Source organism: Falco punctatus (assembly GCF_963210335.1).
Source record: "Falco punctatus genome assembly, chromosome: 5".
Classification (NCBI taxonomy): domain Eukaryota; kingdom Metazoa; phylum Chordata; class Aves; order Falconiformes; family Falconidae; genus Falco; species Falco punctatus.
In genome coordinates this window covers 55151290-55167095 of record NC_137584.1, presented here as the reverse complement: position 1 = coordinate 55167095, position 15806 = coordinate 55151290, and the positions used below count along the sequence as shown (strand labels likewise).

The window sequence follows — 15806 nt, the reverse complement described above, 5'->3', positions numbered from 1 at the left end:
TTTAGGAAAAACTTATCTTACTCCCAATGCACACAGTTTTTACGCAAATCAACTGGCCTGCCAATAATTCTCAAGATTAAGCCCTTCAAGGGAATTACACTAAAACCTGCACATAATTTCAGTGCTAGTGGTTGACACTAGTGAATGTGGATCTTTACTGTGAAAAAGAATACCTATGCAGTTTTGAATGATGTTATCATCAACATTGTACCAAGAGAAGCACTATAAACAGAGACTGTAATTATAATATGCTCAACTTCCCATCTTCAAGTCAACTGATGGTGAAATACTGTAAGTTTACATCTGAAACTTTTTTCCAGGTCAAAAACATTTTAAAATTAGCTTTTTGAAATTGACACAAACCTGACACCACTCCCATTCTAGCTGAGATCTATGGATCTGAATATACTGTATGCTAGACTTGTTTAGAGCCCAAACTAGAAATAATCTGTTATTGCAATACCTTTCAAGTACAGCCTTAAGGTCAGAAACATCACAATAATAGATCACTCAAGTGTTTTTAGGCTGAAAAATGCTATGACAATAAGCAAAATTTAACACCACCAAGAACACATCTAAATTCCATATCTAATTTGCCCTTCACTCTAAATCACATCATAACCAGTACTGATTCAACCTTTCTCTATACGTGACAAAGCATATGAGAATCCTGTGATACATTAATCACAGATTTTAGACAATACTTCCATTATCTGTGAAGTTATTTAAATTATCTTAATGAAAACCAAGTGTTTAATGAATGCGTAATATTGTACTTTGAGCCATGCAACAAAACCTGTTCAGGTCTTTAGTTTCTGTGGTTGGTCTAATAATACCTTTCAGGATTTCACTATGCCATTAGGAGCCATTTGCACATGAAATCTGAATTAGTCTCTCTCAACATCTTTTTCGGCTAACATTCCAGGCTATTAATAGCTTTGCCATGGAAAGCAACATATGCTTATATATTGAACAGACAATTAAAAATCACAAGCACTGTGTCATCCACTATTACTCATATCAGTAAAGCAGCTTGAATACTGAGCACCTCAAATATCCTGATCAAAAAGACTCAGCATTCTGGAGGGCAACACGTAGCAGATGCCTTGGCTCACATGTCTTTAACCAGTAACTATCAATCTTCCCAAGAAGTTAAAGTGGCTGGCTGTCCAAAACTATTTCTAAGAATGAAAAGCAATGGATTTAGGCAGGAGACATACCTCTTCCAGACATTCCAGTGTGCAGTGACCCTCTGACACAAATTCAGGCATGCCTGGTGGGATATTGTGGAAGAGGCTGACCCAAAGACCGGCTTCAATAACCCCAGCATCGTATTTCCTTAAAACTGGAGTATAAATTAACCTCAGACCAGAGTTATCTATCAAACCTGCAACAAAAGAACACAGTCATCCATGGCTGTAAATCAATATTTTAAAGAAAAGAGGAAAAAAAATCCAATTGTTTCATATTTTTCAAGGCATGTCCTAAGTTTTAGATGAAAATCGATGAATCAACCTCTATAACCGGGGTCAAACCGTATGCAGGAAACGATAAATAGGGGCACCCCACAAAAGGGTTGTTAAACATGGTATCATAATGTCTGTGGAGTTCAGATGTGAATGAAAAATATGTGCTGTCCATAGCCCTCATGTCTCTTCTGCTAAGTTATGGAACATGGACCTCAGAGAAAAGAGGTTAGATCACAGGCAGAGCAAACAATACAAGGAAATAATAAGACCTCAAAAGGTTCCATGTATGATTTCAAATGAAATATTTAAACAACAGTTTAATGTTATTGTGGGTTTTTTCTTTAAAATTTTCAAGTCGTGTGTTATCTTCTACCTGTGAATTTGTCTATTCCTTCACCCTAGGCCCTAGCATTAATTATACTTCCCTTTGGTTTGGACTGCCTGTCACATTACAGCACACCTCAGATGACCAAATCCCTTTTACAATCTCCCCAATTAAAAGACCATCAACTAAACATGAAAATTGTCTTCCTGAATCCCAAACCTGAAGACAACATCAGCACCTTGCATAAAGTAGACAAGAGGACTACAGAGGACTTTAATGCTGCACTCACTCAAGGACTTCTGATTTCAGAAAGTAGCTCAGAGAACCAAAGCATGCTGTGAAAAGATTGAGTCTTTAAGACTCAAAGTGGTATGAATATATTTTGTTCACCTGCATGTTCAGCCATATGTGATTGTTTGTACATCTATGAATAAGTTTTGTTGCCTCCATCATCTACATGCTTATAATTGTTTATCTTCTATTAGCCATTTTTATTAGGCAAGACATAAAGATTAATTTGTGTTGCACAAGCCCTGCATTCTGCTAGTTCATCTGTTACTTTCTTCTTTGTTGTCCCTTTGCAAATTTCAATTTTGAAAATTAAAAATGCAAAAAAAAATACCAAATCTCTCAGAGAAGGTGAGAGACTTTCTAATGACCTGTACTAGTCTTCTAAAAAACAGAACAGATATAGCAGTGCCTGAAACCAAATTTTACACCAATATGAAATCAGCAAGCTATTTCAAGATAAGCAAATGGCAGAGGAACAGAGCAGGGACTAAGTTACCCAGTCACTAAAATACCTGAGACAGAGTAGTATATAATTATCAAGGAACAAAGGATATGAACTATGCGCTGCCAATTTAGAGTGGTATTCAACTATGAGGCATTTTGCAATATACAAATCATGACATTTCAGGTGCTACATACTGTCCCAAAACACCCCAGTTTTAAAGTGTTTGGGGATCCATACTCATTACCTTTCTGAAGTTATTCGTATTATCTCATCAACTTGAATATTTCCTGTGTGGTATTTCCCCTTCAAGCTTGTTGCTAAATGCTAGAAATCTTTGTGATATGTAAGAGGTTTTGATAAACAACCTCAAAAGAGGCCACCTTTCAATTGAAAAGTGAATGTTAAGGATTTCAGAAACAGAAACTTTCAAAACCAGCCATGTTAGGAGAAGTTCAAACATTTTTTAGTCTAACTGGGAGCCAATGCTGCCTACCAATCTGGGTCACTTGTGAAAATATTACCCCAGATCACAACATGAGGCTAACAATGCAGCCTTTAACCGCAAGACCCAAAGTGGGAAAATGCAGGTGCCAAAATGCCAAAACGAAGGTGACCCAGTGGCAGGTTTGGTGCTGTGTCAGGGGGACTCACATGCCCCCACCTGAAGTGGATGGAGCACCCAGGTCTATTCCCTCACACTCCTGGCACAATCTTATACCGTGTGTTTTGGCAAGGAGGAGAGAAACAACCTGGATTACAGACACCCTGCTCTGCCGTTGCTGTCTGAATTTTCCCAGGTCTTTGGCAAGACCCTGTGTTCACCTGGGACTGTGCCAGCAAGGCAAAGGTGTCCCCATTGCTTAAAAAGGAAATGAACCATTATTCATTCTCAGTCTTTCTGTGCGCCACTTGAACTAAAACAAGGGTATCATACAGCACAGTTGATTAAAATAAAACAGTGGATTTAGGGACACAACCAACTCAAACAGTTCTTCTCCATGCATCTTCTTAGGCTTTCAGGTAACACTTGATAGAAAAGCATGCAACATCAAGGATGCAATGGAGTTTACTCTATCCCATGCAAATGTGCATGCTGAAGGAGAGAGTCTGTCATTAAATAAACCAATTTTGAGATAGTTCATCTAGTACAACAAAAAGAGGGGGAATAACAGTAAGACAGAACACCGTGACCCACAGAGAGGATTTTCTTTTAACATGTGAGGGTGTGAAGAAAGGCCAGTACACTGTGCTGCACTGGATTTTACTGGGTTCATATATAGCAATCACCAGAATATTCTCAGGTACAGTAATTAGCTCAATAAACTTTTGTTTCAGAACAAAAAACTATCTTTCTAAAAGTCAGCTTCAAAGATCCCTAGATTTTCTGGGGCTCCCTGACTTCTTCCTTTAGCTGCTTCTAAATATAAATGAATTTTAGAAAGAAGATTAAAAAAAAAAAACCACCATTACAAAAGAAAAGCTTAACTTTTAAGATCACCTGCTTTTACCCAGGGAACAGTCTAGTAACCTGAGTCCATACTTCACTTTCAAAAACTGACCACAGTTCAGGTAGATGTCTTTTAAAAAGTGCTTTTAAAAACTAATAAAAGGCTCATTCCCTGTGTTGCTGTCCCACAGTCTGGGTGCTATGCTATGTGCTCTGTCTGATCGGATTTCCCAGCAAAAGGAAAGGGAGATAACAAGAAGAATGTAGTGATAAAAGTGATGTATTCACCTGGTCCACAATTCTTTGGAATCTCTCGCTGACTTCAGGTTAAGCTTTTGAGGGCAGTGAGAAAAACACTGGGAACCAGGAACAACTGAGCAGGGGAAAATAAGCCTCAGCTTTGCATTTGCTCTGCTTGCCATGCAATGCAATGAGGCACTTGGGTCTATTACATCTTTCAGCTTTGTGTGTTATAAAGAGTGTGACGTACAAACCTTCTGTGTAAGATGGATTGTCATAATGCACCTCCATGAGGACGAACTGGGGGTCAGCTGCTGTGCCAATGGATAAGCCAACATGAGGAGGATAGGTGAAGCCCTGGAAATCAACACATGCATACAGAGTTAAGGTATTTTTTGTCACAGTTAAAAGTTAATTTGTTTTTTACAAATACAATGACTTTTTTTTTTTCAATGATACAGTCATATTAATGATAAATTAAGAGGTGATTTCTTTTTAAATTCTGAACATGGCATTGTGGTGTAACATATTTATTATATACTCGATGCACTAAATAACTAAGTCAATATAAAATAGTAGATCCTACACTTACTAGAGGATAAAGCCCTGAGAAAACTGGTCTGACGTCACCACTGACCCTGTTTGAAGTAAGAGGCTGGACCAGAAACTTCCTGGGGTTCTTTTCAACCTGCATTATCCTGTGATCTTATGATTATTTATCCTGTATTTATTGCTTGAGCAGAAAAGGAAAAATTCCATTTAAAATGTATAAATATTGCATCATCAAGCAGTTTGTCTGACAATAAAACCCTTATGAAGAGGTGAATCTACATTTTAAATGTTCCCAGTTTCTAAAAGCAGTAATTTCCAGGGAATACTGAGGTTGTACATAATTAGATTGTTTTTCCTGCACAAATCACTGTATTCTAAGTAAAATTATTTGAACAATAAAGGTGATCTTCACGGCTACATTTACATTAGCAAGCCATGTAGTGCAAAAGAAATAGCTTTGTACAGTGCAACAGCTTGTGCTGGACACACTGTTCCCAGATGATGCTCCCCTGGACCAGCTCTGTTCAGACCCCATGCACAGAACCCCATTTATTGTTGGGAGGTGCTGGGTTCACCACGGCACTATCAGTTTAACTTCATCCCAAAGGGGGCTGTGCAAGTTCTCAAACCACTCATGATGATAAACAGAGTTTGGTAAGTGGAGACAACCAGGAGATTTACTTAAAACCTTGCTCCGTATTCAAACTGAAACACCAATATCTTCTAAGTGAACTCTTTACCAAATTCACTTTTATAGGAATTAATCTGCATCATTTTATATTATATAGCTAATATTTTAATATGCAATTTGAGATTCTAACTTTCTGAAATGTGCAATTTGAGATCCCATTCTTTTCTGATGCTTGATGGACATTTAATGAATTAACCATAGTATACAATAATAAATATCATCACCTCCATTTTACATAAAGGTAAATTGAAGTAAGTGAAGTGAGTACTCTGGGAAACCTGCATGTAACCCAGATCTGTCAGATTCCTCCCTACAGATCTTTAACAGTGGGATCATCCTTGCAAAAACCTCCATAGTGCTTGTCAAATGATAACTTATTTATATGAGTTTTTTATTTCACTTAGATTAAGACAGTTGAAAGTACAAATACTAGGTCAGAGCATAGCTGATGGCAAAACTGCACAAAGCATACAGCAGGGATAATGCTCGTAGTGGATTAAACTTTTTTTGATGGGTCCATGTAGCAGCTCTATCTTCCTCACACTGCAGCACTTGAAGATGGTTTTGGACTGCAGGCTGGCAAATGAAGGCTCCAGAAACTACCATCACTCCAGTCCCTCTCTGTGCCCACACCATCGTTTGTGTGGGCGCTAAGTGAATCAAGGGGCTAAAGAAGGGGTGGTATTCATTCGGCAGTAATGCTGCCTTATGTCAGATTAAAGAGTTAACTGCAGCCGAAATTAACATATGAAATAAGCTGAAAACAGAGCCTGGGGTCAACATGGCATCAGAGACTGTGTTTTCTTTAGATATGACCCATTGCCATGAGCAAAGTGGTCCTTGTGCTGGCTCTGCACCAACACAGGATCACTCCTACACTGAAATGATGTCTCTTTGGGCTGGGTAGGAAACTTCAGAATGGTATGCCTGAATGGGGAAACACTGTAACCAGGCGCTGGTGATGCACAAAACTAATTAAATCTACGCTTGACTTTGTCTGGAACATTTCTCCTCCATGTCTTTCATGCAGTCACCTACAGAGACTGCTTTTCTTTTTGGCATTCTCCACAGGTAGCAGATACTGGTCATTGCTGGAGGCAGTGTATCTCCATATCAGATGAGACAAGATGGTACAGGGACAGACTCCCATGCTCCCAAGCCATCTTTCTTTCCCTAAGGCATCAACTCCGTCTATACTATTTTCATTACTTGTAGCTTGTCACTCAGGATGACCATTGCATTTCATCCTTAAAAAGTTAACAAGAAGTTGAGGACTTACTGCTGAGGCATTTAGGTATTATGATTGTGTACCCTTGAAAACAGACAAAGTAATCACTAATACACTAGGAAGAAGCTTCATGATGATACACACCCTCCTAAATCCCCATTGATGAACCTGTCAGAAAGCCATTCAGCCTACCTCTCCTCCAATGGCCCAAGCAAAAATGACAGTCTCACATGTGAGAAAAGAGTCTGGCATGTTGGGGTGGTAACACTCATGTCCGTAGTCCAGCACACTGTCGTTCAAATTGCTGCTGCACTGGTAGAGCAGGATATGGTGCACCAGATTCTCATGGCCTTTCTGGATCAATGGCTCGACCTGTCAATGTAAAAATGAAAAAGAGAAAGGAAAAGAAATGGGGAAAGAGAGGAGGAAAGAGAAGGGGAAAGAGGGGGAAAGAAGGGGGAAAGAGAGGGGGAACGAGAGGGGGAATGAGAAAGAAGAAAAAGAGAAAGAAAAGAGAACGGAAAAAAGAAAAAAAAAAGAGAAAAGAAAACGAAAGAAAAAAGAGAGAGGAAAAAAAAAAAGAAAAAAACCCACATCTCAAATGTGATTATTTCAATGTACATATGCAGACCAAACTAAAAACTATATGGCACATTTATTTTAAAAGAGGAGGCTCGATGTTAGATTGTAGTTAGGTTGAGACGTTACTTCAGCATTCCGCAACCCCAAGTACTGAAAACTTCATTGCCCAAGTGCACCAGTGGGGGGCAGGAAGAAAGTTTTGTGTCTTGATGAAACCTCTGTTGCCATCTGTCTTGTTCTCTCTTCTCCCACCCCAGTCTCCTCTTTCCCGCTGGCACTTATTTTTTCTCCCTGCCCAATCTTGTTTAGTGACATTCTGGCATGAAGGGGTATAAACCAGCTGAAAGTCTGTTCAACTAAACCAGCTTGGTATCTGAACTATTCACAACTTTTCATCCCTGTTTCTGCCTCTTTTGTACTATTTCAAACTAGAGCTGCCCATAGATTCTATATATTTAGGGTGAGCCTGGAGGTATACCCCACATTACTCAGCAGCTCAAGGTGGACTTTCACATTTTTTTGACATCTACAAGAAATTAGAATTATTTTACAATCTGTTCAGTGGTAAAGACTTTATTAATATGAAGTCATTCCTAAGAGGTTGGGTGCTCCAGCCTGTTTATGGCAGTGATGAGCTGGAGGGCTCTCAGGGGAGCCCGGGTGCCCCCAGTATAATTTAACCACTGAACTTCAGGGGTGGCTGAAATTGTTTAATTCCCATGTAACAGTGTTCACTCTCTATTTGGATGGATGATGTTAAATCATCTCTGTCAGAGATGACATCCCTGGGGCAAACATGAATACTTCTGAAAAAATTTATTTTGTTTTTCAGAAAGATCATATTCCACAAAACATCAGCGTATAGAAAACAGTATTAAAATGAAAGGAGCTTCTCCCTTGCTTTTGCTTTCAAAGATTGCATCCAGTTCTATCATATCTACCATATCATATCAAGTTGAATAAGATAAACATTAATGTTTCCACAAGAAAAATAAAGCTTTGGCAGTGCAAGTTTTAAGATGTAGGGTGCCATGCAATATTGCCTTTTAATATTAGGAAAGATACGGTCTTTTAAACAGGCAAAAACGTATGTACATTCCAAAATTGCATCCATTTGTTTTGCAAGCACATGAACCCCAGCTACCAGTGGACCAGAACAGGGTAAGCAAGAACAGTTTATTACATTATTAAAATATTGTCAGCACAATACTGTTACCAGAAATTTATTTCTCTGCACTTTGTTCAAACCACTAAACCAACTACAAAAGAGGAAGGGCAGGAAGAAGCAACCAGAGCCTGTGCATATCAAGGCCACCCTCGTTGATATGAATCTGCAAAATACCATTGAAGTTGGACTCTCAGGGAGTCCAGCTGCTGCTGAGTACCTGCATGTCTGTCCAAGAAGTGCGCAACCCAAAACCACCCACTTCACTGTGCTTAGAAGTCAATGGAAGGATGCCAATTTACACGGATGCATCGAAGTTGTGTTTTCATGTCAAGACTGAAATATTTCACAAGAGGTCTTCTGTGCTGTTCTCAGTGATCCCTATTTCAGTTAGTGTTACCATCATCATGAATTACCGTACTGTGAAGTAAAAGGTATTTATGAAGGAGATAAGAGTCAGTTTTCCCATCAGATAATAATTTATTCCCAAATATATCAGACTGACTGGCAAAGATTCAGAAATCCATTTCAGCTTGATCTTGTGTCTTCCCTCTGCTCTGTCATATACCTGCATATTTATCCAAACACTGCAGAACCAAAACACACTCATATCGTGGCAGCTTGTACATTAAATAGCAGTATACATCTCAAGGATTCTGAAGCTGCACATAATGTAGAGGTTAGTCAGAGAAACAGTTATGGGAATATTATCCCTGTATCTACCAAGAAAGAAAAGAGTATTTTTGTCCCAACATGTGATAGTTCTGCCTGCTGCTACAAGACCCCAGCACCTGCTGTGCTTACAATCACTACTTCAAAACCAACTTCCCCTCAAAACGATGGGACATCACCAAAATTAGAAACTCACATCCTGTCATCAGTTTTTAATGTCAGTTACCTAAACAATAACGGCACTTCAAAAAGTAGCTTTGTTCAGTTTTCTTTAATGAAGAAAAGAAAAAAAATACTAGGATAAACCCATCAGCATCTTCGTGATGCATCTCGTAGGACAACTTATATTCTTCAGATGCACAAATAAATAATGAAAAGCAGCAGCAAAGTTACACTTTTTACACATTTTTATTGCAGCTTGGTTAAAGAGGTGCCACCTCTCTCTCTCCCCTTCTGAACAAATAGAGAAAAAAAGAATCTATTAGGATTGGTCAAAAATCTGTTAACAAAAATCTTAGGCAAATCTCATTAATCACAAATTGTTCATTTCCCAGAAATGTATGGAAATATTTCAACGGCCAGCTCCCTAAGGCTCACAGCATCATTTCTGATTGAAACAAGAAAAGGAAGAGGAACAGACCCCCTAGACACACTGGGCTCCCTTTTCCTGATCCAATGAATAGCTAACTGTATTTACGTACTAGAATACCTTCAGCAGAAAAGAAAATTAAATCAAATCTCATTCTCTACTGTAGCAATTAGGTACAGCAGGGATTTAAACATGCCATTCTACATCCCAGGTGAGTGCTGCCCTATTTACTCAGCCATTTGTTATTTTAGCTTATAGAAAAAGCCACTTCTTTAGGCTGCTTCCCTCTTCCTCTCTCGCTTTCCACAAAGAGCATCTGTAAAGCTTAGTTTGCTCCAAGCCGAAAAGAGATTCCAAAACCTCATTTTTTTTTCAAGTAAACAAAATTCTTGTTTTCTGGCCAGACTTACAAACAATGATGAACAATGACTGAGTTTCTCAAACATGGGGCCAAATTCAGCAAATCACTAATGCATTTAAAAGGGCACATGGGTAGTCTCAGGTATAAAATTAGTTGCTAGAGCAGGTATCTACAATTAAGTATCTACATCAGAGTGGCTTGGTTTCCAGAATACTTGTAACCTCAGTGAATGCTAATGCAGTTTGCAGGGTTCATCTCCTACAAGGTTCTTCCTATTTTAACAGATCATTATGCCTTGATCCATGACTATAGGCATTCATTTGTAAAATGTGGACTTTTTAACGCACACATTCAAAGTTTCAATTCTTTTGAATTTTTATGCATAGAGTTTTGGTTCTTTCATAGTCTTTGTCCCCAAATCACACAACTGAAAGCTAAACTAAGCTAAGGTTTACTTTTGCAAGTCTCTAGTCACAATAATAATGTACCAACCCTGAAAAGTCACCTTGACTGTCTTGTTAATTTGTCTCAGGAAGTAGTGCAACTTTTAGTATACTTATAAGAAGATAAAAGACTGTGGTAAGTTAAGGCAAAGGAGAGGCATACAGGAAAAAAAAAGTGATAAAAGTAGGCATAGTACATAACAGTCAATAAACTCTGCAGATTTATGTGAACAATTCCTTTTAATTTGGATTTTAGTTATACATAGACTTGCCTACTCTGTTCTCGTAGTGTAAGGGAACTCTCAAATGATACCTTCAGCCACCAATAACTGAGTAATTTAGATGGGTTGCAGTGAAAATAGGAATCTGTCTTTCACTTGCAATAATTATGAGGAAACACATAATGAACTTCGAAACACAGTTCATTCTCCTTTCCTTGCTAATTCCTACCCACCTCTTGTTAGACAAGGGAGTCAAAAAAAAAGCTGAAAGAAGACTGAAGGGGAATATGCACGTAACTACCTATTTTCCCCATTTTACCTCATTCTTTGAGGCTCATCTGTGGTGTTTTCACTGTTGCTGACATGCAGGGAAGACCCAGCTGTCAGGGTTCATCTCTTTGCAGTGTTTTGAATAAGCCTGCAGAGATACTGCACCACCGGGACACCTCAGTGACTTCTTCCCCTGCAGGCAAAGTGCATTTTCTGCTTGACATTTCCTAACTGCCAGAGGCTCAGAGAACAAAAGTCCTATATCCACCCTACATCAAAGTGCCAAAAGCGTTTGGGACTGCAGAAAATAAGTGCGTGCAACAAGACACAATCCTTCCCGCTTTTCATGAAACCTGCAGAAAGAAGCCCCTGGTTTTTTATTCATGATGATTTACTTACTGCATCCTCTCTACCTTTCTTGAAAGCTTGGATGAAAGATCTTTCTAACTGAGCACACTGACATATATGAACCTATCTAACTCCTAGAGGTGAAAAATAACAGGTGCACTATAATCCTCCACCACAGCAGATCAGGGTTTCCAAAGGAGGTATTTTAAATACACCACAATCAAATGCAAAATGAAGACACTACCGTCTGCAACCAAAGGTATGGGTTACGGTCATGGTGTCTGGCTAGCATGATCTGTACTCATCGTGCAGGTTGAGAGGTTTTACAGAGCTCCTTTCATCATACTGAATCTCTTAGCTCTTCTGAAAATACTGACTTTCAAAGAATAAAAAATAACAAATTTTCACTTTATTATCAAGTTAACACAGATAAGACATGAGCTTTCCACCTGTGAATCTAACAAAAGCTCTATTCTAGTCAACAAGCTGACATCACATGAACAAAGAAAATGCTTACATCTGCCAGTGCCAGGTTACTAAGTTTCCGTTTTTCTTCCTCTCTTCTCTATTTCCTATTATCCCTTTACCTATTGCACAAAACGAACATACCACAAGTCATTGTTCCTTAAAAAAACAAGACAAAATTGTAACATAATAGAGCCCTGCATCTCAAGCTGTCAATAAGCAGGGTCAAGATGCTAAGTATGATGTATTAAATAGGGTGAAAATGCAAATGGCTCGAAGGGTCCAAGAAGTTACATTCCCTACAATGGAAAAAAAACCCTCCATAAACCTAGAAGTCTTTCTTGCTTATTTTTGGTTTTCTCCCTTTTTATTTACTTTGCTTTCTTTGATGTTAACAGCTGTGGTTTGTTCATGCCTGCTTATGCAAACAATGAAAGTTCATAAACTATATCCATAGTCTCCCCATAGTGTCCCTGTTAAAAAATACAGCCCACTGAATGACAGAAAACCAAAAGCTGAGTTTGTTTTATATATGAAAATGGCAAGAAGTTTTTGGTCTTGTTGCAGTGATGCTTCCACACTGAAATGTCATAGAAAAATGTGATTTTATTTTTTCTGGCTCAAAAGATACCTTCAGCTTTATCTTACATTTTAAAGACACTGTGGAATGGTATATTAGCATATAACTGAATAAAGCCACAGCCCTACACAACACTTCATGTATGGAGCCCATGGTGACACAGGGAAAAAACATTTTTGTCTTGGCCCTGCTGCATCTAAGAGAGTTTCTAGCTTCTGGTTGGTTATTTCATTTATATGAGCTTGCTGTGACTCTGATTAACTCAGACCAAAAAGTGATGGTGGTGAAACTGAGTACGGGCTGACTTTACTTCAGAGAAATGTTGTAGCAGAAGACTGAGTTATAGGGTTTCTGCTTTCTATACATATCCTCAGGAAGAGCTGTCTTTGTACTTCCTTCACAAGTATGTACCACGTACATACATTGAAATATTTGTCTGACAGAAAAGTTCTTGAAAGGTAGATGTGATGTCTTCTTATTGGCATTATCAAAACTTCTGATTTTTTTTGCTTTTCAAAAGTGCAGTTGTGGCATGAACAAATATTTATCTAACACATCTTGTTTACTGGTTTAGATTTTTCTCCAGAAAAGCAAATATTTAGAATACTTGGCTTAATAAAGTTGGAACTTTTCCAGCAAAAAACTCCATGTACTTTAGAAAAAAACTCAGTAATAATATGGTCTGTCATAAATGTTCTGAAAGAAAAACACCTTGTTCGCTGTCTAACTTTGCTTCTTGCACACAACCCAGAGGTGTGCTGAGTAAAAACTCAAGAGCTGGAAATATGTCTCTGAGCTGGGGTAGATGTTTAAGTCCATGACTCCGGGTCAGACTAGGATTTGAACCCTAACAACCTAACAGCTATCTTGTGTCAGTAGAAAAGCCTGCCTAGGCCAGCATCACATCTGGAACACTAATCTGCTGCAGACTTTCAACCCGGAGTTCAGGCATTCTGGGGTCAGGCAGGGACCACCCTCACAGCACCACCATCCCACCCTGCCTGTCAGAAAGCACTAAATTCATGCCGTGGAATAGGTAGAGCTGAACGAGGTACCTCCAACGCTCAACCAGCTGCAGTCTAGCATGGACTAGAGGCCGTAATCTATCCTGAGATCAGCAGCACCGCTTGCATGTATAGAGCTATGTGCCCATTTCGGTTTTCCTCACTGCACAATCCGAACCCTAAATTCAGCCATCTTTACTAACAAAGCCCTTTGAATCACACTCTGTCTTGAGTGCTTCTGAATTTACACTGTGCCACTTACTTAGAAAGGCGTATATTTTGGTGAGTGAATTGCAGGAGGCAGAGCAAAGATGCTGTTTCTGGTTCACTGATGGTAATCCATGTACAGCAAGGATCATTACTGCTTAACTTGAATTGTCCTTCAAACATAAAAATGCTCACCCAAATTATTATCATACACATGTTTTCACATCTTCCAGCTGGAGGAAAATACAACCTGTGTAGTTAGTGACATACTTTGTTTTTCCTATGTTAATAAAACAAGAGATGGAGATGAGAAAAAGGCCCAGGCAACAGCAACCATCTCATCTCCACCCCCAATCTCATAATGTGGTTAGTTAAGATTTCCTTGGAGAACTGAAGTTTTCCAGACCAAAAACTAGAGGTTCCATACAACTTAAGCATTGAATTTTGCATGATTCACCTTTAATATGTGTGGAGGCTGGGAGGTTTTTTTGGTTTTTTTATTTATTGTTTTGGTTTTGTTGTTGTGTTTGGTTTTTTTTTTTAACAAGGCAAGATTCAATACAGGATATAATCCCAAACTGAAAGTGCAGGCTTATTTATTTAAGCTGTATTGCTGGCATTTGCGTTTAACTGGGTTTGGGTATACTTTAAAACATATAACGAAAATTCTAATATCACTGTGGAGAAAAAGTCCTTACCACATGAATGGAAAACCTTATTCAAAGCACAGATATTTCCTGCTCTTGGCTTAAAGAATGAAGTATTTGTTTACTCAGTGACTGAGCTGTTCAGCGAAGGCTCTTATGTAAGTTTTATTAGTATACCGCCTTAAGAAGTAATTACCATACCTCCATTTTAAGCTGCAGAATTTTTATTGGAAAAAAATATGTACTCTCAGGTAAAAGTTACCGTTGCTGTCCTGTTAGCTTGGAGAGGAGGCTATATATCTAAATTCATACAAACCATTCTACCCCAATATACCACTGCTAATGATTACACTGTACATCCAGAATTTCGATAGGTCAATGTGCAGAAGAACTTAAATATTTTAATCAGGAAAGAGGACTCAACACAATAACCAATAAAAACAATTTACAAATGAGAATTAGAGATGGATTTAGGTCTTGTTCTCTCTGCCATCAAGTCCATTCCTAAACTCTTATTCCTAATGAATTGTCTGGAACTCTGCCATTCAAAAAGAGTTTCAGACTGCAAAGGCATGCAGTAATTTAGGCTAAATCTAAAAGAAGTGTACCTCAAAGAAATGTTCATAAAACATTGTTTCTGCCTGACGTACGTCCGAAGATTTAAGATAATGCATTTAGTAACAGCTAAAAAGTATAACCCTGAGGAGCAATCTGATAAAAAGCTCAGGTCAAGAAAAAACATGTTTCATTCAGCTACACTTCCTGGCAATACACTCATTGCACTCCTAAGCAGCAGAAACATCAGCAAAGTGGTTGTGGTATTCAGTACGGCCATAGTCTCTCAGTGCAGTTGACACACTCCAGGCAGAATTAATTGGCAATTAATCAGCAACATCATTACTTTCTTGTGAAAACAATATGATAATAAAGTAATATGTAACCAAATATGTTTCAGATCTAAAGCCAAAATGGGTAGTCTATAAAGAGTTTATATTTATTCAAGAGGAACATGTAATTTGAATAGTATAAATAATAAAGTCAGTGAAGGTACTCCCTTTTGCTCATGAAATCACCATTCATGCATAGGGATGTCTGTCTGTTTCTCTCGGACGGCAATGGAAGAGGTTTTAATTCTATTGTAGAACTGTAAAGTGTTCCCTATGATTGTGTAGCTTAATAACATTATACTTGTTCTCCTCCTGCTTGGGAGTGAACACACAGCTTTGCTCAAAGACAGAACATGAGAATTTACAGCGTGTCCATTTCTTGTTTTACACATACTGGGGTATACTGTTAGGAAATATGCTTTCTGACAAGAAAATGCTGACTTATGCGAAAGACTACCAAAACAGAAAACACATGAGAAAAACCTTAGACATCTGATACTGAGCTTCTACAGGAGTCACCACCCTGGATGCTCTGGCACCTAAAGTTTGCTGAAGGGAAAGTATAGGATAAAATGAGCACCAGGGTCATGATTTTGTCACGACACAGCCTCTTGAGTCAGCAGAACAAATCTCAGGAATGACTGCTCATAACCCTCTAAAAATTTATATTTACAGGG

General features: G+C 38.5%; 1 protein-coding gene across 1 annotated transcript in view; it reads right to left on the bottom strand.

Moving 5' to 3' along the window:
- MOXD1 (monooxygenase DBH like 1) overlaps positions 1-15806 on the bottom strand; it is a 51468-nt gene that overhangs the window by 12167 nt on the left and 23495 nt on the right. The window contains exons 5-7 of the mRNA XM_080388377.1: positions 6881-7060; positions 4472-4574; positions 1221-1387 (exon numbers count right to left, since the gene is read on the bottom strand). Of these exons, the coding sequence (XP_080244503.1) occupies positions 1221-1387; positions 4472-4574; positions 6881-7060 (450 nt within the window). The remainder of the gene's footprint in view (positions 1-1220; positions 1388-4471; positions 4575-6880; positions 7061-15806) is intronic.